General features: G+C 37.1%; 1 protein-coding gene across 1 annotated transcript; it reads left to right on the top strand.

The window, feature by feature from the left end:
• The first annotated feature begins 1,294 nt into the window (after positions 1-1,294).
• LOC113075011 (tyrosine-protein phosphatase non-receptor type 13-like) lies at positions 1,295-25,865 on the top strand. The gene is given in 42 exon segments (XM_026247725.1): positions 1,295-1,350; positions 2,064-2,153; positions 2,775-2,850; positions 2,983-3,109; positions 3,190-3,261; positions 3,403-3,577; positions 3,718-3,853; positions 4,572-4,710; positions 4,795-4,947; positions 5,056-5,241; positions 5,376-5,535; positions 5,734-5,977; positions 6,067-6,167; positions 6,398-6,475; positions 6,551-6,658; positions 6,740-6,856; positions 7,065-7,264; positions 7,372-7,473; positions 7,557-7,650; positions 8,477-8,562; positions 9,297-9,480; positions 10,460-10,665; positions 10,975-11,070; positions 11,151-11,575; positions 12,040-12,358; positions 12,613-12,783; positions 12,902-13,076; positions 13,171-13,381; positions 13,470-13,507; positions 14,354-14,437; positions 15,018-15,082; positions 15,872-16,033; positions 16,108-16,282; positions 16,856-16,941; positions 17,157-17,230; positions 19,377-19,525; positions 19,660-19,805; positions 20,003-20,093; positions 22,861-23,195; positions 23,886-24,101; positions 24,267-24,329; positions 24,527-25,865. Coding segments are annotated over 42 exon segments (6,033 nt in total). The 5' UTR covers positions 1,295-1,328; the 3' UTR covers positions 24,623-25,865.
• Positions 25,866-26,080: the final 215 nt, after the last annotated feature.

The raw sequence follows: 26,080 nt of genomic DNA, 5'->3' as shown, positions 1-26,080 counted from the left end.
TTTTACTCATTTATTCATCTAATGTTGTTTTAAATAATGTTTATTGCATTATTTCAGTATTATGTGTCACCATGATGGGGTTTAGTGTTTGTGTGAATGTCACTTTGTGCACCTTCTATATATAAGTATTGCCCTCCTCAGCTCGTATAAAAGCTGTTTGTGATGAGTTTTGGCTCATCATGTGACTTTCTCGTCACCTCCATTTTTTGGAGTCATTAGTGCTTTACAACGTTGAAAACAGATATTAACACTTTAATTTGTTGGTTTATTAACATTTATACAGTTAATGAAATACAGAATTTTATTGTAAATTTAAGTTAAGTCTGTAAATTCTAAAATGTTGCTACCATATTTTTTTTAAAGTGAAGTTCTGGCAACCACAGCTGCCAGTATTTTACCATAAACATCACAGCTTTTTTTACAGTTTGCAAATATAGTCATAGCACTAGGAATAGTGCACTATAGAGACAGAGAGGAAATTCTAAACCGTCTGTGGTCCTGTTAGCTGTATTCCTGCTTTATTTATTAATTTTCACACCTTCATAAATGAACTGAGGAATAATAGACCTGTCAAACACTGTATTCTAGTGGCGCCCTGAAGCAGTCATATGACACGCACTGAAAATAAACTTATTCTCACTTATTCTCATTATTTTAATTTATTTAAACAATTAACACCAAGATTTTATAGACTTTTACTTAGTCACAAAGAATGTTGGATTTATTATAGAAAATGAATGTGCTTCAGTTGAATGCTCACGGAAATATAATATATTTGTCATTTCTTCCAGATAATCGTGTATTCTCTTGGGATGACTCTGTATTGGTCAGTTGATTATCATCTCCCTCAAAATCAGGTCAGTCTCTCAGAAATTTGAGTAAAAAAAAATTTAATCAAGTAAAAGATGAACATGTCATGCCAGTGAAGAATAAGGCAGCTACATATACGTAAATGTTAAAATAAATGTGTTTTCTGCTCGGTTAGCCCATTCAGCTGAGTGACTCTCTGAACTGCCTTATCCTGAGCATGTGTGAGGACACGGCCCATCGACGAGCCAACCTGAACTGCATCTTGGAGGTGTGTGAATCACACCACAAAGAATCTCTCCTGCCTCCTCCCAACAAAGTCATCAAACAGCTGGTAGAGGGAATGTCTTCCCAAGACTCTGTGAGTTTAAAAGCATATCATTTATACATCAAACACTTCTCAATTTCCCAATTTAGAAAAAAAAAATAGCCAAGAAGTTTATGAGATTCATGAGTTCATTTCCAGGTGGATCGGGCTGCTTTAAACTGAAAATGTTACACAGTTGAGTGGGAGAAGTCAAATGATCAGAGAAAGACTACATGGTAGGAATTTCCTTTCAATCACAGAATTTCATCCTTTATGTTCTTATAGTTGTGAAATGTAAAGCATGTTGTCAAATACGTTCAAGTATGAAAAGCTGAACATAGGCTGAATATTGTTCTTTTTAATATTTTAAATTGTTATTTTATATTTGAATTATTGAATGTTTAAAAATGTTTATATACTGCATGTGACTTGATGTTTGATAAGTCTGCAAATTAGTTGTTTTAGTGTGTATTTATAGAAGAGTTTTAGCCTGTCATGTTACAGTCTGTGCACGTCAGATCCTTTGTATAAACTAGTCTAAGTGGGTGTTGATGCCAGATATTTGTCTTCAACGCTGTCCTCAACTAACCGTTTCAGTGGTAATCCCGACATATTCCTTGGATTATAATGTTTATCCTAAAAATTTAATTAGTTAAAACCCTGCAGGTTTGACTAACATGTGCGTAAGACCGCTCCACTGCACCAATAAAATATTGTCCAGAATAGGATTAACGGTTTAACTTAAACCGAACATGGGATTACAAAAGGTTGTAATCAGGCTCAAAGCGCTGATGCTTAAACACAAACTGTAATGTAAAGCGTAGTGATCTCATGTTTGGCTGTTTTCCAGAGGTTCCTTGTGCAACCATGTGCATTATAAACTGCTGTGTATACAGTGGATGTACAGTATACATTGCATGTGGTCACTTATCAGGTCTCTGTTGAACAGGTAAGCGTGGACCATATCCTGGTTATACAGAGGGGAACGGAGCTTCAGGAGAGACACGCAAATTGTCTCTTGACTCCGAGCCAAAGCAAGGTAAGCTCATACAGTAGCATCTAAAAGTTTGGGGGCTGTTAACTTTTTTATGTTTCTTAAAGAAAGTCTCTTATGCTCACAAAGACTGAGTTAATTTAATCAAAAATACAGTAAAAACAGTGAAATATTATTTAAAAAAAAAGCTGTTTTCTATTTTAATATATGTGATGGCAAATCTGAGTCTTTACTTCAGTCTTTAGTGTCACATTATCTTTCAGATGTCATTCTAATGCTGATTTGGTGCTCAAGAAAAAAAAGTATTTGATGAATGGTAAAGTTAGAATAAACAGAACAACATTTATTTCAAAAAGAAATCTTTTGTAATATTAGAAATGTCTTTACTGCCCCTTGATCAGTTTAATGCATCCTTGCTGAATAAAAATATAAATTTTGTAGATTTTTTTAAACAGTAGCTAATATCACGTTTAGATGTTTAGTGAATCCATTGTTGCTGTATGCAAAATAAATAAATAGAATTTTAATGCATAAAATCTAATGTATAATGTATAAAAATGCATGTTCAATTTTCTAAATATTTTTTGCACTCTCTTTACAGCAGAGCATTTAGAAATAGTCCTACAGCAATATTTCAATATTCAGTCTAGCTGTTTTTTTCCTCAGGAATTTCCCTACAACAGAAAACCTGGTCTCTCAGAAGTAGACCTAGTCAGACTACATCCTATCAGAGCTCATCCAGGTTAGTAGTATTGTTTTGCACTTCTAAATATATGATCAGGCTATTAGCTATTAGTGCTGTGTTTGTTTGTGTATTGAGCTATAGTGTCAATCTCTAATATTATCCCGGAATTCCACTGGGGCTTCACCACAGACAAAGCACAAGTTGTTGCCTGTCACAAAGTACATGCCTCAACGTTCCCAAACGTGAAGCCCGGCCTTCCAGTCCCTGTATCACTATTACTGAGTCTGCAATCAGTCTCTCCCAAAGGAAAGCTAAGGTAATGTGCTTAGCATCTGTGCTGGACAATGATATGTATGCTGCATCCTATGTGGTTAATTGCGTGTTTCTATGTTTTAGAGTCTGGGACCTGAATTTACCAGGATGATTAATGAACCTCAAATAGTTTTAGAGCTGCCGGGATCTATAGTGGTAAACTATGTTTTAGTGTTTTTGGTTGCATACTGTATATAATTAATTTAAGTTTTAAGTGTTTAGGACTTCTGTGCAGCTTTATTGCAGGTTGTCTCTGTATGTTTAGCTTCTTCTCTTTTTCTTTCTTGATCAATGCAGTCAAAGAAAGGCAAGTCAGGCTTGTCTCAAAGGGAGGTTAATGTGATAATGCCAAATGAACAATGTGTGGCAGTGAAATGTGAAATCAAGTCCCGCGGGAGAGATGTCTTCGACATGGTTGTGGCACACGCTAACCTTGTGGAGCACTTTTACTTTGGCCTTGCTTTCACTGATGGTAATTCAGTCTTTATATATATCTTTGTGTGCTCTCTTGTGTGGTTTTAATGACTGTAAAATGAATGAGTGTTTGTAATGTACACTTTGAACTGCCTTACATAAGTCATTGAGAATTAATTACATTTTTCTCTCATTTAGATGGTGAATTTTTCTTTTTGGACCCTGAGACAAAAATCTCAAAGGTTGCCCCAGATTACTGGAAGAAAGTGGCTTCTGCGCCATTTACGCTTTTTCTCCGTGTCAAATTTTTCCCTGATGACATCTCCTATATATTGTATGTCTTTTTCTACTCTCTTTGGGGCCGTTCACACAGAACATGTTTTTACATACCCCTGCAAAAACATTCCACTTTTTACCATTGTTTTCATGCACTTGACGGGCCATTGTTCTTGCTATGATTTTGATTTTGATATATATATTAATAAATACTGTAGTTTTAAAAAAATCCTGAAAAAAATGTGTCACGGTGTCCACAACAGAAGTAGGCCACACAACCATTTTCAACATTTATAAAAATAAGAAATGTTTCTTAAGCACCAAACCATACATTATAAAATACATTAAAATAGAAAAGTTATTTAAAATTAAATCCATCCTTGGTGAAAATACGAGACTCAAGAGATTTCAAAAACATAAAATTTCTTTTAAAACTTACTGAACCCATACTTTTAACACATTAAAGAAGTCTTTATCTTCCTGGAAAATTAACCATATTCTGAAAAGTAAAATACTGAAGTTTAATGTCACAAACAGAAGCAGTTTCAGTCCACTGATCTTCATCAGGCAGATTGCATCTTTTTATATTTTTGATTCAACAGTGAACTATTTTTCCTACGCATCTTTTGTTTTTCAGGTGTGCTAATTTTATGTTGATTGGAAAATTAACCAAAAAAACTTGTCAAATGATTTAATGTGGTCTTTAATGCATTATATCTAATTGTTTGCAGTGCTAATAATGCTCACTGTTTGTTTTTGTTGAATTATTTTAAAAGGCATAGACTTACACGACACCAATATTATCTCCAGCTGAGGAGGGACGTTCTGGAGGACAGAGTGTACTGTAATGAAGAGACCGCATTGTTTCTTGCTGCTTTAGCACTGCAGGCTGAGTTTGGAGATTATTTGCCTGAAGTGAGTGAGATATTAATGAACATTTGAACTTTCAACCAATCCAACTAGACTGTATGTTAAGATATATCACACTGACTTTTTCAGGTTTATGGGAAGAACTATTTCCAAATGGAGCAGTACATCTCTAAGAGAGTCATAGAGAAAGTGGCCTTGCCCCGTTTAAGAGAGGAGATGCCAAGGTTACATGCCAATAATGCTCACATGCTTCCAGAGGCTGCTGAGATGGAGTTCTTAAAGGTTCTTTCTTTTGGTCTTCAGTCAGAGTCACTCATGTTAAAAATACTCTTGTAATGCTCATAAATGCCTAGTTTATCAGTACCTCCTGTGTCTTTCTTGCCTTTATAGTTTGCACAGCAGCTGCCAGAGTATGGAGTGCTGTTCCACAGAGTTGCCCGTGAAAGGAAACCTATTATTGGAGAGCTGGTTTTGGGAATTTGTGCCAAAGGAATTATGGTTTATGAGGTCAAGAACCATTCTCGTGTGTTAAGCCGCAAATTTCACTGGACAGAGACAGACAGTCTCTCAACAAGTGTGAGTTATTATTTGTGTGGTTTATTGGTTTATTTAGGTCTTTTTTGATACTCTGTGAAATCCAGTAACATGTTGTTTGAAGTTCATGATGTTTTGGTTTAAGGTTTTAATATTCTCCATTAATCCTGTCATAGAGACGAAAATTTACCATCGAGTGCAGCCCGAGTGGGAAGAAGCACTCATTTGTGACAGAGAGCTCAAAGATCGCACAGTACCTCCTGAACCTCTGCTCAGCCCAGCACAAGTTTCACAGTGAGATGACCTCTCGGCAGCTGACTTACTGTTTAGCCTCAGGTGTGAACAATTATTTCTATATACAGAGCCATTTGAAGTTGATTGCTTTTTAATTAAAAAAAATTAAGATGCTTGAGTGGACTCGATTAACATTTTCAATAGTTACATTATTTCTATTATTTTATCATTTTACAAAGATACAAAGATTTGTTTGTTTGCAAACTTGTAGTTAGTTATCTCTGTCATATTTCAACCTAGACGATAACGTGGCAAAATATACATCAATATGCCGCGCTCGACACAATCAAATAAAGAGGCTGTCTTGCTCGGAGATTGTGCTCAACAATATTGGTTTGAATGGATTACCGAATGACTCCATAAGCAAGTCTTGCAACGACCTGCCAGCAAAGATTGGAGTTCGGATTCAGCAACAGAATGAAGTAAATTACATTCCTGAACCAAGAACCCCAAGTGAACTGAAAGACCAGAGCCCAAGCAACAGGTGTGTTGATGGATCTGCTCTGAGCATTATTAAAATCACAATACAAAACGAAATATCTCTCATATCGTGTTCATCATTATTGCCTGCAGCCCTCCAGAAAATTTCAGTCCTCCAGTCTATCGCATCATGTCCAATGTCTCTTTGCAAAAGCAGGACTCAGAGGTTCATTCCACTATCTCGTCTATAAGAGGTAAACAGTGACGCTTTCTCTGGTTTTAATGATAAAGTTTGACATTGACTTTTAATGATTAGCTGATATTTCTATGATAAGATCTGTGACCTCATGGGAGCTGATTATAAACAACATTTCAACTTAATAACATGCAACATAAAACATAAAAGTTATTTTCAATATTACATGAGAAAGTGGATGTGTTTATTATATAATATCTATTTTAAATCTGTTTTTATTTGTTTTAGTGGACACACCCACAAGAACAACCCCAGAGAGAGAAATCATCTGTGTTACTTTAAAGAAGGATCCAAAACTTGGTTTCGGTGAGTGAAAATGAACATGCATCTTTTGTATAATGTGAAGCTTTTGAATACTGATGTATCACTTTTGATGAAAAGGTTTTGTAATAGTCGCCGAGGATAACACTGGGAAGTTAGATCTGGGAATTTTCATAGCATCCATCGTTCCCGACGGGCCAGCTGACAGGGACGGCAGAATCAGACCCGGTAAAATCCAGAACATTTTCCCTCTTTTATGCCAAAAAGAAAAGAAATGGAAAAGACTTATTTTCTTTTGTTTGTGTTTAGGTGGTCGGCTGATCTCTCTGAATAAGATCAGTCTAGAGGGGGTGATGTTTAATATAGCTGCTGCCATACTGCAGAGCAGCCCAGATGAAGTGGAGCTCATAGTGTCCCAACCCAAACGTATGTCTTCATATTGTACCAATTATTTACATGTGAGCTGTCTTTATATTTTCACTTTTAAAAATGAACTGTGCACTTTTTAATATAAAAATACATTATCCTATCCTAGCAGTAAGACATTACTGTACATCTGTATTTTTGCAATTATGGTACATTTGGTGGTAGGAATTACACATTTAAAATGTTTTCATGTTTTGTTCCTGAGTAGAGGATCTCCGGGACAGTAAGACATCACTGGCTACAAGTAATTTAGAATTGATGCTGGAAAGAGGATTTGGCTCTCAAAGCACCCTGAGTGCAGAGTACAGGCCTGTGATGGAGGAGTTGGAGGAGACCCTCTCCAACATCATGGCTCCCAAAATGGGCAAAAGGCTGCACATACCTGTGGTGCGGATTCTGGATTTTCAGGTGTGGTTGTGATTGTCATTGTGAGGCAGTTTGTCCAGTTTATTAAAAAAACATCTGACATGAACAAAAATTAACCAAAATATGTTTTTATTGTTCATCCTGTGCAGGAAAGAATGTCTAATAATTCTTCCAGCTTCAGTTCAAACCCAGGTGAAGTAATCTACATGGAGCTCAGAAAGATCAACAGCAGCTTGGGAATCAGTGTTGCTGTGAGTTTTTACTCTGTGTGGAGGTCATGTCATTTCTCAAAATCATAAAACATGGAGTATGTTACTATTTTAATTATTTGTAGGGGGGGATCAACACTAATGTACATCATGGTGGAATCTACATCACAAGCGTGATCCCAGGAGGAGCGGCAAATCAAGATGGAAGAATACAGATAGGTAAAGATCCATCATTACCAATTATAAAACCTGATATTCAGATAAAAATAATCTTTTAGACAGATGTTTCTTAGAATAATGTTTTAAAGACGATGTTTGACAAGATGATGATTGATAAGATGAATACATTTCTTATGCTCACCAGGACTACATTCATTTGATAAAAAATACAGTAAAAACACTACAAATTGTAAAATATAATTTCAATTTAAATGGATTTTTTAAACATTTGAATATAGAAATGTAAATTAAAATGTAATTATTCCTGTGATGCTAAAGCTGATTTTTAAGCAGTGATTACACCAGTCTTCAATGTCACATGATATTTCAGAAATCATTCTAACATTTTAATTTGGTGCTCAAGAATAGTTTTTATTATTGTTATCAATGCTGAAAACATTGTACTGCTAAATTGTTTTGTGAAAACTGTTTTCAATCAAGTGTTCAAGAATGGTGTTCATTTAATTGAAATTTGAAATTTGAATTTAATTGAAACATTACGTACAGTACTACTTTATAAATCCAAATTTTGAAATAGTAAATTTATTGTCACTTGTGATCAATTTAATGCATCTTGCTGAATGACATATTAATTCATTTAAAAACAAAGAACTGTCCAGACACTAAACTTTCAAACGGTAGTGGTTCCGGTTTTTAGTGTGTTCTATGCATATTTATTTTATGCATATTATCTCCTTGACGCTGTACAAACATGACTCAGATGTGTCTCTAACATGCTAATGAGCATGAATATGCAACACCCTGATTGGTTATGATGAAGCATGATTGGTGTTGCCAGCTCAATGACGTCTTGTATGTGTGGCAGGTGACAGGCTGCTGGAGGTGGATGGCTGTAACCTGCGTGCCGTCACACACAGGCAGGCGGTAGAGTGCCTGAAGAGGACGGGGGAGGTAATGACATGTGTTTGCATTACTTCTGAGTGGTACAATCACAACCGTTTATGTAACTGGATATGATTGAGCCCACAGTAGAACACTAACACCCATGTTTCGGATATTATGTAAGACAGTTACCTTTTTTTCATACTGTATATAAAGTGCTATCTTTTTTCAGAGATGCTTTTAAACTACTTATGTACTTTTTATACTACTATATGTTGACATGTGTCTTGAGTAACACAGCACTTACATTAAGTTTGTTTTTGCGAACAGTTAAAGAGCAGTTGCTTTCATTTAAACTTAGCTGACATTTTGAGAAGTAGCTGCTGTAAGATGTGAACTCTAGAACAAGGGCGAGCTGAAGGTCACATTATGTCTGAAGGGCCTGTGCTCTTCTCTTCAGCATGTCAGTTGCTTTAGGACAACAACATCATCAACCCTTGTGTCTTCCGGGTTTTCAGACAGCACAAAAGAAAGATCTGAAATGAAAGCATACGTGTTGGTCGTTATTTTTGTCTGGGCTAATTAGATTTTCTGGGGTATGACGCTGAGGCCTGCGTCGTTATACTGACACACTATTACACTTAAGCTGACCAGCCACACAATCTTCAGCCACACGCACTGGTTAGGTAACAGGCCTTGTGTTAAGAAGACTGATGACATGAGTATGTTCACTATAGCTGTGTGCAGCAGCCAGTATGATAAATTAAGAAAACATGTTGCTTTAATGACGGTGTTATTATCAGGTGGTGAGCCTGGTTCTGGAACGAGAGCCTCCAGTGGTGCTGGACAGTGTCTCATCCACGATGGAGAGACAGAGATCTCCTTCACCACTCAGTGTGCAAAGCACGCCCACCCCCCTGAGGAGAGATGTGACCATGGAAACGGCCTTGTCTGTCAGGGCCAAGGACTTCAGCTTTGTGTCAGATGGTGAGACGGGGATCAGAGAGGGGGAGAAAACAATGTAAAACATTTCAACTGAATCTGACAGCTACACTGTGCTAGCTGCCAGGACCCATGTATCTCAAAGATACAGCCAAATTTACAGTTTGTCCGGAGGAACATTGTTTTTATGTACATATTACATCATAATTTAAATGTTTGCACTGGCATACGTTTTGCATCAAAAGAGTCTATCCATAGCACATCCAAAAATGAAAATTCTGTCATCACAGTACACAGAAAATTTAAATTTTTTGAAATATCCTGGATACAATTTATAATGAATATAATGAAAGATAATAAGGTCCAGGAATTTCAAGCTTTTAAAAAAATTTGCAAAATCACCATAAAAGCAGTCCGTTTGACTATATTACAAATATTCAGATGTCTTATGATCAAATAAAACTAATAAAAATATTTTTTGATCATGGAAATAAATTAAAAAAATATATAAGATATACTTAAAATGTCATGAAATTAGATAGATTTTGGTAAGTAAGTGAAATAAATTATTGAATAAAAGTTGAAAGTATTATGAATGCTAATACTGAAACTAAAATAAAAATAAAGCTAAATAGAATTATAAAAAAAAATTCTAAAACTTATAAAAGCACACAACAAAATTGCTAAAACCTCAACTAAAATTAAAAAGAAAACCGAAAATACAAAAAATATGTTAACTGGATCAGTTCATTCTGTAAAAAAAATCTTTCTGACTGGCCTTGTGAACTGAATGGACTGATTTATTAAAAATATTAATTTCAGAATCTTGGAGTACTTTTATTATATTAAAGAGTGGCCAGGGTATACTGTAATTACCACAGAAGTATTTTATTTATTTATTTATTTAGCAATTTTGCAATTTTGGATTAACTATCCTTTAACTGTTAAATATAACTGATTGTAATGTGTGTGAGTCTGATTATAAACTATAAATTGGAAGAGTTCTGCTCTTTCTTTGTGGCAGATAACATCCTGGAGGTGACGCTACAGAGGAGTCTCAGTAGTCTGGGGTTCAGTTTCATCATATCTGAGCTGGGTCCAGATGAGGGCAGCATGGTGCATATTAAGAGCCTTTCTTCTGGTCAGCCTGCAGGGGATTGTGGGCTACTGAAGGAGGGAGACATAATCCTGGCTGTCAATGGAGAATCTGTCAGAGGCCTTTCCTATGAGGTAAAGGATATATTGTTTATATTTAGCATTTCAAGATCTGATGCATCAAAGCAGAGTGAGAGAAAAATAACTTAATGAAGTACTAGATTCACTATTTGTATATTTGTATACATATATTTATTTGTACATTAACAATTCTGTTAATATAATATAATTACAGACTTGTTAATATATTGGTATTTTGTATATTTTTAAAAGTCATATTTTACAAATTACTGTTTTTACTTTATTTTTGGTCAAATAAATCAAATCAAAATCATTGAAAATGTTGACTTTTTAATAGTAATGTATGTCTTTCTATTACCACAGGAAGTTCTGCATCTCCTCCAAAAATCTCCGTCTGAGATCAGGCTATCAATCTGCAGAACTTCACAGGATAAACATACAGATACTGAGACCTCTTTGGTAACATCCTTTTCCTACATAGTTGCAAACAACTCTAAAATTGACATGTTATTTTTCAAACTCACATCCTTTTTTGACAGGGTCATGACACACTTCAAACCCGTGCACTGAGATCTAGGTCTCTAGACCTGCAGATAAGGACTGTTGCCCCAGACTTTATTGAACTCCTCAAGAAGCGGGTGATAGAGGTGGGTCTAAAGAAAGAAACTTCCCCAGAGAAAACCCAGGAGATTCCACTGGCCCAACAGAAACCAGATACTGAGCTGCTGGATACGAATATATCAGCTCCTCCACCCCTACCTCCACGTCCATCCTCAGCTGAAGCTGGAGAACCTAAACCTCATGCCAGAATGGGGGAGGGGCTTGAGAGCAAAGCCCCACCCCCAACACCAAGCACTGTTAAAGTGACAACAGCCAACCTTGCACCAACTCCAGCCGCCCCTGAAACAGCAATTGCAACCCATCAGCAAGAGTCAAAAAATTATACCGTCTCAGCTTGTACCAGGTAAAGGCTTGTTTATTTCTATGTGATATCATCTATAAAATGATCAATATGTTCCTAACATTATGTCTAAATGCGATCAAATTTTATTTTCTGGTTTTGAGAATAAAGTTTGAAACAAGTCTCTTTTGCTCACAGAGGCTGCATATTTTTGATCAAAAATATCATATCGCAAAAACATTGTTAAAATTTAAATGAACTTCTTTATATTTTAATGTGTTAAAATGTAGTTTATTCCTTTCATGGCAAATCTGAATTTTCAGCAGCCATTACTCCAGTCATCAGTGTGAATCAATCCTTTAGAAATCAATATAATATACTAATTTGATACTCAAGAAATAGTTCTTGTAATAATCAGTTGCGCTGCCTTATATTTAATCAAACTTATGATCTTTCTTCACTGCTTAATACAAGAAAATGGTCTTGAAAAACGAAAATGTGTTACAAATATACATTTCTTATCACAGTCACACAACTGAAGGTGTGGAAGAGAGCATGACAAGTTTCACAGCTAATGGACTGACCATCATAGCTGATGAGGAATACTTGACCATCACCACCACAGCACCCTCGCCTCTAAGCTGCAGCATTGCTGTCTCCAAAGAACCTCCACCACCACCACCGGCCCTTTCCCCATCACTGTTAAGCACACCTCCATCCTACCAGCAAGCAACTCAAGCGTCATCACCAGTGAAACCTCCTGACCAGTTTACCCTCCCCTCAGCCAGAAACAACAACGGCTGGGATGATGATGATGAAGAGGAGGATGACGAAGATCCCCAAAGGGTAAAGTCTGATTGCATTTGCCTACAGATGTACAAGCCATTAGATTAGCATACGTTTCAGAGCTGGTTTAAGCTTCAAAACTTTGGAATTCACTGCCTGCTTTATTTATTGTTTTATTTATTTTTGCTATTTATGTTTTTCTTTTTTCTGTGTAAGTGCCATTGAGAAGCTTGCTTTATCAAATAAAGTTTATTAAATTATAATTATTGTTAGCATAGCCTAGTTGTTCAGCATCTCTTTTCTTCTTCCTTTAGGACATGTTGAAGGAGTTTGAACTGAATGTCTCACTGACCAAATCATGGTGTGGCAGTTTTGGTTTTACAATAACCAGGAGTAAACTGGACAACTGCTTTTATGTCCAGGAGATCCTGGATAATCCAGCCAAAGCAGATGGCAGACTTAGGGCTGGAGACAGGCTTGTCATGGTACCACTTTTCCCACCATTAGAAACACAATCACAGTTATGCTTTTATGACCGTCCCTTTCTGAAGATTTCATAAGATTGTATTGTCAGTGATTTGAATTGGCATTATCTCCTTTTAGGTAAACGGTCACAATGTGACCAGCGTGACAGATGATGTGGTTATTAGCATCCTCAGGTCTTCCTCTAAAAGACTGCACATGGTGCTGGGCAGAGCTGTGCAAAATCTACTCCCTCCGCCGCCTCCCGACAGCCTCCAGGACATTGTCATCCCCAAGACTCCATCCGGACAACTGGGTGAGGAGATGCTTTATAGCATATATATAGATATATAACAAAAAGATTTTACATTCAATTCAAAATGATGATCCTTTTGCATCTGTTTATGCAGGTATCAAGCTGACAGGGGGTATTGGCAGCAAGTGGCAGGGAATTTATGTCCAGGAGGTGGTGCCAAGCTCCCCTGCTAGTGAAGAGGGCAGCATCCAGCCCAATGACAAGATTGTTTATATATGTGGGAAGTGCACCCTGGGAATGATGCTGGAGGATGCTGTGAAAGTGTGTGAGAGTGCCCCACGCAAAGTCCGATTCAAAGCCATGAGGTTTGAATGGAGAATAATTATGTTTAAACATGAATTAGTATCAGTTTTTGCCTTAATAAGTTTTTATTTAATGTTTGCTTTGTTTCAGAGATGACCAACCAGTGATACCAGTAGATAAATGGAATGGTACGTTTGAGCCGAGTCTACTTGAATTACAGCAATAATTGGTTTATTCATAATTTATACAAAATATAAAGGTTGATGTTAACTGTAATAAGATTGTGTGTTTGCTGATATTATTGATTCTTTTGATTATATGGAGTTACATGTAGACTTTAACCTTCCCTTGGGCCAAGTAACTGCTACGGCTGTCAGTGGGAAGGGTTTTTGCTTGCTCTGAGATGGCGCTCGTGATCGACACGTTTCAGTCTAGTCTGAAGTGACAGAAATGAGGCAGAGAGCATCTCCAGTGGTTTTCCAGAGCAGCCTAGGCTTTCATAGCACGCTTCACTTGCCATTGCGTCATTTTAAGTGGAGTGTCAGCTCTTATTAGTCAGCATTACCCACTGTGTCAGTCCTGAATAATATTTCATTATTTTGGTTTCAATCACTAATTTTTATACAAAAAAGCATTAAAAGGAGTGTTGTTTTCTCAAAAAAGATTTATGGTTTTTGCCATAAACTTGCCTTGATTCTAGGTTGCTGATGGTGGTGTGGCGAACTATTTATGTTATTTAATGAGTCTTAAATTAAATTAAATGATTAAATGTGCATAAAAAATAACATATAGATAGGGTTTAAAAATTGTGTAATATTTTCTTAAAAACATAAAATGAAGGAAATTGTGATTTATGGAGTACCATATTTAAAAATAATAATCATTAATAATAATTTATTTGTTTATTTAAAAGAAAAATCCTATGTTGGTCTATAAAGTTTATATAGATGTTTTTAATACAAATGTAGATTTCTGGAGTAACATCTCAAACCACAAACATCTTCTCTTTGTCCTTTACCATTTTTCCTCTTTAGGTTTGTTTGAATGGAAGGAGAAAAAAGTCTTCCCCCGCCTGGAAGAGCCTGTGTCCCCTGACATGGAGGTGGCTCCTGCCGATGGTAAAGCCTTTGGTTTCCTGTGTTTCAGTTGTCTGGGAATTGTGGCATTAGATCTGTGCTGACAGACATGGCATGTCCTGCTCAGAGGGCAGCAGGTGCGGAATTAATTATTAGCAAGGGACATGGCCTCCTCTGGCCGATCAAAGTGCGCTTTCGTTGTGTCTGATGAATAAAGGCCAGCTGATCTAGTGGGCATCCGGGTTGCTAGGAGATCGCTAGCCAGGAGGTCCGAAAGAGCTTGAAAAGGTGAGCATAGTTTACCTACAGTAGCACGGAGCAGGTCATCAACACATCTCCCCCGAAATGGCAGCAGAGGAGGGAGACATTCGTGAGTTTGGGAATTGTTTTAAATTGTTGTGATCTTGATTTCTTATTTATCATGAAGAATAGGATGTGATGATGTGCTTGGATTGTTTTTGTCTTCATTTTTGTGTAACTTTGACATTGGTTGAATAAGTTTGATGAACCATTCAGAGTAAATGGTCCTGCTTAGTTACAGAACTGCATTTAAAAATTCTTTAGTTTTGGTTTTAGAATTCTTTGTTGTTGATACAAAATCTTTCTCTCTTTTCTGTTACAGTTAAACCTGTAGCTGACAGTGCCATACAATCCAGGAAAAGGCTGTCTGTCACATCAGAGCAGGAGGTAATTGTCCCTCGGCCTTGTTTTAGGCTGATGCTGTTCATTTGAGTTTAACATGGTAGCAGAGGATGGTTGAAGGATGGCAGCTAGTTATAAAGTTCCGCCAAAGTTTGATGAAACCAATGTGGATATGGGTTATCGAACTCGACAAAAAGAAACAAGCCTTCAATGTTGCCTTTGGGCTTGAGGGGACAGCTTGTGAAATGGTGATGGAAATACCTGCGGAGCATTTAGACAGTGATAATGGTATGGCAACACTGATGGTTAAGCTGCATTTACCCATACTGTGTGTGGGCAGAAATGGCTGGAAGACTACATCGATGATCTAACTCAAAATCAGTTTGATGCAAACAGAAAATCCCAGCTGCAGATAAGTTCGGTTTGGAAATGGGAATTTGGTATATTCCACAAGAAATGTGAAACTAACAGCTAAAATATGACTGACAAAAAGCCTAATTGAAATAGAGGTTGTCAAGGTTGACATTCCACTCCTGAGATTATCCTGAAGGTCAAACAAGAAAATTGATGTGACTGCCACACAGCCCTTTACTTTGCCCTGATGGCTAAGAACATTGTTCAAAAAAAACTTTAAAACACTGGTGTAGTTCTCCCGAATATTGACCCATCTAAGCTGAGCAAATGTATCTGATTTCATCACTTGAAAAATGACAGTGTGAAATGTCAGTCCTAATGACTGGATTTAAAAGACCAATTTTATTTGTATGCAGTCAGTGTTAATGATGCCTTAGTGTTAAGACTGACTAAATGTTCCCGTTCCTCTGTGTTCTGCAGAGCTGCATCCTCCAGGTGGAGTTCACCAAGCCTGAGAAAGGGGAGCTGGGCTTTGCTCTGGTGGGAGGGGCCAATGGGAGCACACTTAGAGTGAAGGATATTTGTTGTGGGGGTGTGGCCGAGCAGGACGGTCGTCTTCGAGTGGGTGACATTCTTTTGGAGGTAAGTGCAAACCATTCACTCAGTGATTTTTCATTGATAAACCATATGTGTACCAAATCTGTGTATGTTTGCAGGTGAATGGCATAATTGTATCCGGACTGAGCCACAGTAAAGTTGTGGATATTTTGCGGAAGGCAGAGGGCACGGTTCAGCTGACGGTATGTAGGGACATCCTGCCAATGACAACCTGCTCTGGTTCCAGCTCCCCTGCTGAGGCCTCTCAGGAATTCAACACATCAAATTCTGCAGGTCAGCAACCCTCATACACGTACGTCCCGCTCTGTGGCTCCCTCTGCATTATAAATCTGTTATGTTAGAGTGGCAGCATCATCATCACTCAACATATATCATTCAACAAAAACAAAAAAATTTAACTTATAACTAATGTATTGACTGATGGATAAATATAAATTTACATTTACACCTATACTTATGCATTTAGCAGATGCTTTTATCCAAAGCGACTTACAGTACATTCAGGCTATACATTTCTTTTTTTACCAGTATAAATGCAAGTTAATACCAACAGCATTCTCAATGGATAATGAAGTTTTTTGTTTTTATCCTTTTTTTATCAGTTCCTTTTTTCATAATAGTAACTAAATATTGAGTAAATTATGTAAAATATACTACCATTCATAAGTTAATTTCTAAGATTGCTATTTCAAATAAATGCTGTTCTTTTTAGCTTTCTAGACATCTACATCAACCCAACCTTAAAAAGCTATATTGTTCAAACACTAATACTGACACTTGTTAGAAACTGAGATATTGGTTTCATTGATTTAACGGTCTTCTCCTGCTTTAACACTTCATTTGCAGATATTACAGCACGAACAGAAACACAGGCAGATCCTGTGTCTTTCCAGACCTCAGAATGTCCTGGTCTTGGAGGGAAATGTGAGCAGGTATAATCCCTCCCTACTCCTTTAGATTGAACTTGTAAATTAAAATACTGACGACTTTCTCCAGTGAATTGAAAGCCCTTCCCACAACAGATTAGTAGACAAAAAGGAAACCGCTGAAACACAGATGACAGTAAGGATGTCCTGAACAGAGTTAACTCATCACCTGTCTCCTCTTCTTTCTCTTTCTCCTTTTTCTGTCTATCTCTTGCCTGTAGGAAAGTCGAAACTGTACACCTACCTGTCAGAGGTGTTGTCCATCTCTGGGAGTCACAGACATGCTTCAGGAAAGGTGAGTGTCACTGAATTTCCATATTTTTTTCTCACATTTTTTGTTGCTGCTAAATGTAGTATATTACATTTGGTATCAAGAGTGCTGCAAGGTTATTGGACAGTATGAGACCTCAAAGTTTGTTCTGAATGAACTAAAACCTCACAAAAGGGTCAGTTTATTAATAAGTCTGCAACGTGTCATGACTGCTCATAAACCAGGTCATAAGGACTGAATTTCATTGCAGTTTTTGTTTTGTTTCTGTTCGTTTGTTTTAACATAACGTTTTGTTCAAAATAATAGCAGTACAATGTGACTAACCAGAATAATCAAGGTTTTTAGTATATTTTTTATTGCTACATGGCAAACAAGTTACCAGTAGGTTCAGTAGATTGTCAGAAAACAAACAAGACCCAGCATTCATGATATGCACGCTCTTAAGGCTGTGCAATTGGGCAATTAGTTGAAAGGGGTGTGTTAAAAAAAATAGCAGTGTCTACCTTTGACTGTACAAACTCAAAACTATTTTGTACAAAAAAAAAAATTCTGGGATTTAGCAATCCTGTGAATCACTAAACTAATATTTAGTTGTATGACCACAGTTTTTTAAAACTGCTTGACATCTGTGTGGCATGGAGTCAACCAACTTGTGGCACCTCTCAGCTGTTATTCCACTCCATGATTCTTTAACAACATTCCACAATTCATTCACATTTCTTGGTTTTGCTTCAGAAACAGCATTTTTGATATCACCCCACAAGTTCTCAATTGGATTTAGGTCTGGAGATTGGGCTGGCCACTCCATAACATTAATTTTGTTGGTTTGGAACCAAGACTTTGCCCGTTTACTAGTGTGTTTTGGGTCATTGTCTTGTTGAAACAACCATTTCAAGGGCATGTCCTCTTCAGCATAGGGCAACATGACCTCTTCAAGTATTTTAACATATGCAAACTGATCCATGATCCCTGGTATGCGATAAATAGGCCCAACACCATAGTAGGAGAAACATGCCCATATCATGATGCTTGCACCTCCATGCTTCACTGTCTTCACTGTGTACTGTGGCTTGAATTCAGAGTTTGGGGGTCGTCTCACAAACTGCCTGTGGCCCTTGGACCCAAAAAGAACAATTTTACTCTCATCAGTCCACAAAATGTTCCTCCATTTCTCTTTAGGCCAGTTGATGTGTTCTTTGGCAAATTGTAACCTCTTCTGCACATGCCTTTTTTTTAACAAAGGGACTTTGCGGGGGATTCTTGAAAATAGATTAGCTTCACACAGACGTCTTCTAACTGTCACAGTACTTACAGGTAACTCCAGACTGTCTTTGATCATCCTGGAGGTGATCATTGGCTGAGCCTTTGCCATTCTGGTTATTCTTCTATCCATTTTGATGGTTGTCTTCCGTTTTCTTCCACGTCTCTCTGGTTTTGCTCTCCATTTTAAGGCATTGGAGATCATTTTAGCTGAACAGCCTATCATTTTTTGCACCTCTTTATAGGTTTTCCCCTCTCTAATCAACTTTTTAATCAAAGTACGCTGTTCTTCTGAACAATGTCTTGAACGACCCATTTTCCTCAGCTTTCAAATGCATGTTCAACAAGTGTTGGCTTCATCCTTAAATAGGGGCCACCTGATTCACACCTGTTTCTTCACAAAATTGATGACCTCAGTGATTGAATGCCACACTGCTATTTTTTTGAACACACCCCTTTCAACTAATTCAACTAATTGCCCAATTGCACAGCCTTAAGAGCGTGCATATCATGAATGCTGGGTCTCATTTGTTTTCTGAGAATCTACTGAACCTACTGGTAACTTGTTTGCCACGTAGCAATAAAAAAATATACGAAAAACCTTGATTATTCTGGTTAGTCACATTGTACTGCTATTATTTTGAACAATACTGTAGCTCTCAAACGGAACCGCCACAGGGAGGCACTAAAGAGTCATTAATGAAATACAGGCTCAATAATCACAGCTTTGGCTTCTAGTTAGGCTGGCCTACAAGCCACTCTTGTTATAGTACGTAGCACTTGCAATTAGCAGCTTTTTTACATTTTAGGTGGAAAAATCGCAGGAAAATCAGCCTTGCATGATAACAGGCCCCGGAACATAGCAATGTGGTCAAGGTCTCTGCTCATTCCTGCCCCGTACCCCCTTCAGGACCGACCCCCAGAAGCAGCATCTAGAAAAATCTGCCATGAAAACAGAGCGCAGCCAGTCAGACAGCTGGAGCAGTGATGAAGAAGAAGATGGTGATGATGAAAACAATGCTTCTCAGCCACTGCTTCCCGAGACCGTTCCTAATACAGGTAAATGAATGTACTGGACATTATCTTCATAGCTCATATTTTTCACCATCTGTGTGATTCTAAAATAATGTATTGTAGAGATTTGTGGCTTGTGTAGATCCTTAAATCACCTGAAAAGGCTTTATTACATTAAGGTCGACCTATTGTGTCAGAAGTGGAGCTTGCTAGGCTTGCAGTGATATCTCCATCTAAGAATGGGCAGTACTCTGGCTCCAGGGTCAAAGCCCTCATACAGGCCCTTGAACAGTTAGAAAAGCAAGATCTGATCAAAGAGTTTATGGTGGGTTCTTACTGTTGACATCAATACAAACAACTATATTTTATTGCTTATTTATACAACAACATCTTTTTTTAATGTTTTAATATTTTCATATAAATCTGTAGTTTATCTCTCTAATATAGTGTCTACAATACACATCAAAGTATTTGAAGAATGGTAATTTAAGTGTGAACATGTGTGACTCTTTTTTTTAATAGGCTTTAGAGCATTTGAAACCCTCAGACAACTGCCTGGTTGGAAAAGCACACGAAAACCGGGAGAAGAACAGATACAGAGATATCCTGCCCTGTGAGTTCCTCTGTTTCTCCCATAATCCTCCACAAACCCAGTTAGAATTTTTATTGCCGTTTTACAGTTTGCAAGCCTCAGTTCTCATAAAACAGATTTTTGGGTGTACATTTTCACACCATTTTGCAACCACATGGACCACACACTGTACACTGCCAGGAAACTCTAATTTCTTAGAATAAAAAAAAAAATGCAGATTTTTACAGTAAAATGTTAAGAATCACTGTAAATAAAAAAACATCCATATTGTCCCACATTGTTCATTGTGAAGATTTAAATTAATCTATGAGTCTCCTGTTTAACTTTATTTATTGATTTATTAATTATTACACAATTTTAATATATTACTATTAATTACATTTAAATGATTTGTTTGGCTATACTGCTCAAACAAAATTTACTGTGAATTCACAGTAATACTCCAGAGCAAAGAACATTTGTTCAGTTTAAGATAACAGCGAATGTGAGCAGAGGACTGAATCCTGTATACATTTACCTGTAAACAATGGAACACATGACACGGCAATTACATGAAATGTAACCAATCCCTGGTTATTAACTCCCAGGTCTCCTACCAGTGCTGGATATTAGATTACAGTGCCAGTGTAGACATCTCTTTGACTCTGTATTTCACACTCTATCAGCCACCTCTTTGCGGCTTTCCGGACCTCCTCACCCATGTGGTGCCATTTTCACACTGCAGCCATGGTTATCCTCTTAGTACTGTTTCAGTTTTTGCTGGTGTGAAGTGTAATCAGGTCAGAGGCTACTTGAGGCGTTGTTTGCCCTCAGTTTAAAACAAAACACAGAACGCTGCAAACGTAAAGTCAAACAGGAGATGTGTGACTTATAGATCTGCTTTCACTGTTAATGGGAAACATCCATTCATGTGCAGGGTCAGAACGAGTATGCAGAGAGCGGGCTGTAGTTGTATTGAAGAGAGGGGGTCTCTGTACAGAATAGGCACAATACGGCGCTTATGTGCTGGCGGGAGGCAGACTGGCCCTAGCCTGGCCTGGAGTGTTTGTTTATTATCACGGCAACTCACTGGGCTTCTGTTCCCCAAATAAAGCGCCCGGGATTGAAAAGTGTGAGGCCCCTGGGATTTAACCACTGTTATTGCTGGAGGCAGTTCAAGGGCTGCAACCTTCTCCAGGAAGCATGATGCCACCCATTGTGGAGGCCGCTCCGCACGAATTTACCTAGTCCCAGTGACATACGCTTCCTCTCACATATGCCCCCCTGGATTATCTCCTTTCCTCTCAGTTTCGTTTTTCACCCCTTTTCCTCTTCTGAGGTGTTGAACATGTTTTCGCAAGCAGACCCCTTTAAAGTGTAACAACAGCAATCCCTTCAGCACTCTCACTATATATATATATATATATATATATATATATATATATATCACTTACTGATTCTGGATTAACAGGACAAAACAAGCTATTAACAAATAGGACCTACATAAAATGAGTGAAAAATCACAAAATCTTAGCATAGTTAATTAAATATTTAAAACTCACCAGAGCCTGACTGATGAACTCGTAGTATATGTAGGTCAAATATGGAAAGAGGATGTTTGAGATTAAAATATTATATTTTTATTATATTGTTATATTTGTATATGTTTACAGAGGTTTGGGGGTCATTATTACAATTTAAAATAATTGATTTTGCTTAATATTTTTTGATGAATAGTAAGTTATAAAAATAATAGCATTCATATTATTATAATTTTTTTGTAATGATATAAAAGTGTTTACTGTCAATTTTGATTAGTTTAAGTCATCTTTTCTTAATACAAGTGTTTTATTCATTCTTAAAATTATATATTGTTTTTTTATTATTTAAAAAAAAATATTATTTTAATAATATTTTAAATCTGACCCCAAAAATTGAAACAGTAAGTCTGAAGGACCCAACCCTAATAAGTAATAATGTAATGTTATGGTTTTAACTGAAATAAACCGAAAAAAAACAGGCAATGTAGTTTTTTTGTAATTCTAGTTACAAAAAAAATCATTTATCATGCGTTTATTTATCATTGCGTTTATTTACTTTCAGGATTTTAAAAAAATGGCAAGTTAAAGTCTCAAGTCTAAATGGGCTACAAGAACCAACACATCACCATGAGAATACTCTAAAATATTCTTCTCACCGTGCTCCCTGTGTTCACTCCTTCAGACTTTCCAGCCAGCATGACCTTGAGAGCTTATTTCATTTATTTGGAGCTATTTGTTGTACCTCGGTACAATTTGTTCCTCCTCTATGGGGAAACCAAAAACATTGCATTCTTGGTTTGCAGATTAATAACACTGTTGGCTACCGAAGCCAACAACAGCAATCACCTCATTACAGGAATGCTGAGGCCTCGTATAAACCTCCTACCTACGTTTCAAATAAAAAATTGTTTGTGGTTTGGGAAGCATACATTTGATAGTAAAGCAGTTTGCTTATGCATGGATTTTAAATGAATCTGAAAAGAGAAAAACTTTATACCTTTATACCAGCTGGTTTTCATATGAGCACTGTGCTTTAGTTTCCCCATAGGAATTGAGCCATCATAGAGAGTTTAACTGTTGTTTTCTTATCTTATATTATGGCCACATAACATGCATGCTTGTTTAAGCTCAATTGTACTAAACTCTTGGCTGAGGAACATACATTTATCATTACAGCAGAAATAATTGCTTAGTTTTTCAAACTGTGTATGAAGATGAATTGATCACAATTCACAATCCCTGTTTATCTCAACTGTTTGAACAATCAGATGATAAAACGCGTGTTCCTGTCGGAGGGAATGAGGGCTACATCAATGCCAGCTACATTCGTATGAAGGTGGGCACAGAGAAGCTCTTCTACATCTCTGCTCAGGGCCCTTTGCCTGGCACCCAGGATAACTTCTGGCAGATGGTGTGGGAGAACAAGTCTGATGTTATCGCCATGATGACTCGGGAAGTGGAACATGGCCGGGTAAAATGCCACAAGTACTGGCCCGAGAAGCTCGACATTCCCAAAGAAACCAGCTGTTACCAGCTCCACCTGGATAACTACCAGATGCTTGGCTATTTCCACATTAAGGTCATCAAGATGGTGGAAAAAGAGGTTAGGAGCATGTACCTGATGGAAATTTTCTTACTGTAACCATTTCACTGTAAAAGCCACTTTTTAAGCATCACAGTCACGCTATGATTTCAACATCCCTTAAGGAATAGTTCACCCAGAAACATTTTTTTCAGGGAATTTACTCACCCTCGGGCTATCCAAGATATAGATGGGTTTCTTCATTCGAATAGATTTGGAGAAATGTAGCATGACATCACTTTCTCACCAGTGAATGGGTGCCGTCAGAAAGATTTTTTTGACAACAGGGGAAGGACTTTTCATTTGGGCAAGTGTTATTAAGTGTTATCGGCCAGTTTGGCCAGAAGTGACAATTTAAGTAATACATTTAATGGTGGATGAACTTTTAATGATGGATTTGTTTTTTACTGTACAAACACACAGCTTTTTGCCTCACAAGAAATGAACTGATGGACTGGTGTTGTGTGGATTACTTGTGGATTTTGTTTCTGTCAGCTATTTGAACTCTAATGCAGAATTAATCTTTTATTTAAATGTATTTTAAATGCTTTTTTATTTATAATTGTTTTTTTTTACATGTTTTAATAACGTTTCGATATTTCTATTGGAAATAAGACAAAACTGTTTAAATTTCGAATCTCCCAAAATCTCAATTATTGATTTGTTATGCAACTTTGTATTCAAAACCCATTAAATTGTGTACATTTCCAGAGTGGAGACATTCACTTTGTAAAGCATCTAAAGTTCACCACATGGCCTGACCATGGCACGCCACACTCCTCCGAGCAGCTGGTGTGCTTCATGCGCTACATGAGGGCTGTTCACACTAAAGGGCCGATCATAGTCCACTGCAGTGCAGGCATTGGCCGATCTGGAGTCCTCATCTGCACTGACGTCATCCTCAGTCTAATTGAGAAAGACCTAAGTGTGAGTATTTTAAACAAGCATAGCATTAGCACCAAACTTAAAGCAATAGGTCATCCAAAAGTGAAAATTTGTGTTGATAAGTAATGAAAGAATTCTCATTTAAATACACAGTGTAACATTATGAGGAGCTGAATGTACTGTTTGTTCTTCTGTTTGCTGCCATAGATTAACGTGAGTGGCATTGTAAAGGAGATGAGACTCCAGCGGCACGGCATGATTCAAACCAAGGTGAGTATGTCAGGACATTGAGTAAGAGTGCTTCCTTCAGGTGAATATATAAATCAATGATGGGAAATTGACTAGTGCACATTATTTCTCAGTCACTGTGTAGGTTTGTTTATTCATTATTTTTGCATTATCCTTCTTCTCAATATACAATATAGTCATATAAATCCTCTGGACAGGTTTCTTCTCTCTGATTTCAGGAACAATACCTCTTTTGTTACAAAGTCTGGCTGGAAGTGTTACAAAGCATCTCACTACTTCCTGATCACCACTGACAAACTGAAAACTCTTCATGAACAAATCCTTACAGTCCTTACATTTCCTCAGAAAGGCAAAAATATATGTGTTTTTAAGTTGCAGACATGGGGATGTGTTAATTGTGTATCTGATATAGTATGACCACTTCTATTACTCAAATATTGAATATATCATTGGAAATATGGTAGATATTTTCATTAACTGTGCAATGTCCTTGTGTGATCTGATATCTATTTTTGTACCATTTTGGCTTAAAAACGATGATTTCATAGCCTTTCTGGACTCTTTGTCATTTTGCCTTGAATGTTTTTTTTTTTGTTAGTTTTTTTTTAAGACAAAAGTTATGCGGATTAATTATTATTTAGAATTAATTTAACATTTGTCACATTTTGAACAGAAGTGTGTCCAGTTATGTGATTTTCTTATAGTATTGCACTGGTTTGATTTTGACAGCATTACAGCGTCTGATTTTAGATTTCTGTGAGAAAGGCTTTCTTCATTTTAAATGCTTTTTACACTCTCAGAAGAACCAGCTGCTAGACAGATACTTTTAGCAAAGTGCCTTTTAATTTCTCTATGTGGGCAGCTTGCCGCTCATCTTTCTTTATCTGCACTCTTCTTGATTATAACAAGCTGTTTTACCTCTTAGTTGACATTAGGTCAGAGCAGGAGGAATTAACCCAAAGAAATAGGATTGATGCAATGAGATTACAAACCACAGCCTTCTTATCTGTATGTATAGCCTATGAGTGTCTGCCAGCAGGCGTAATCGCTTGGAAACCAGGATTTGACTTTGGACAGCAGAGCACGTATCTGCTTACAGATGTAATGGAGAAGGAACGCTTGCAGTAAACCATCTGAAGACATCGCTCTCACAATATTAAGCAACAAATGTGTGACTGGGTTGGAAATGCTAATGGACCAATATTCTGTGATACTGCAGGACTTCTCACTGTTTAGCTTGATGCAAAGCAACAGCACAATAATTTTCAGCACACTAATGTCTTAAAAGTTATGTTTATTATAGACTATCAGAGCACATATGAGCTTTTAAATTGCGTAAATCGTCCCATTTGGTCTACAGTCATGTATTTATTTGCATTAATTTTCCACTGGCTGTGTGAAAAGGTTATCGAACTACTATATTGCTGTATTACGTTCTAAATGATTAACCTTGTACTTCGATGGAAAGCTCAATTATAAACTCTAGTTATGAGATGTATCAGAAATGTATTACTCTTCCTATACCTGTTTTTACAAATAAAAACACTATATGATTGTATTTCATCCAAATATCATTTGTCATATTCAAAGCATTTTATTCATGTAATGTTTTTTTGTTTATGTTTTTCACAGACAAAATACCATGCTAAAATAAACCTGCACTGCAGTGGACCACGCACTAATTTCAGTGGCACTGCAAGATTGCCATTAAATCTGCAGATGAACCAGAGATCAATGGGGCACAAGCAGATGTACAAATGTACAAATGAGAT

This window comes from Carassius auratus, unplaced genomic scaffold (assembly GCF_003368295.1).
Source record: "Carassius auratus strain Wakin unplaced genomic scaffold, ASM336829v1 scaf_tig00016197, whole genome shotgun sequence".
Taxonomy (NCBI): domain Eukaryota; kingdom Metazoa; phylum Chordata; class Actinopteri; order Cypriniformes; family Cyprinidae; genus Carassius; species Carassius auratus.
Note: the sequence above shows the minus strand (reverse complement) of the source record. Positions and strands in the feature narration are given on the sequence as shown.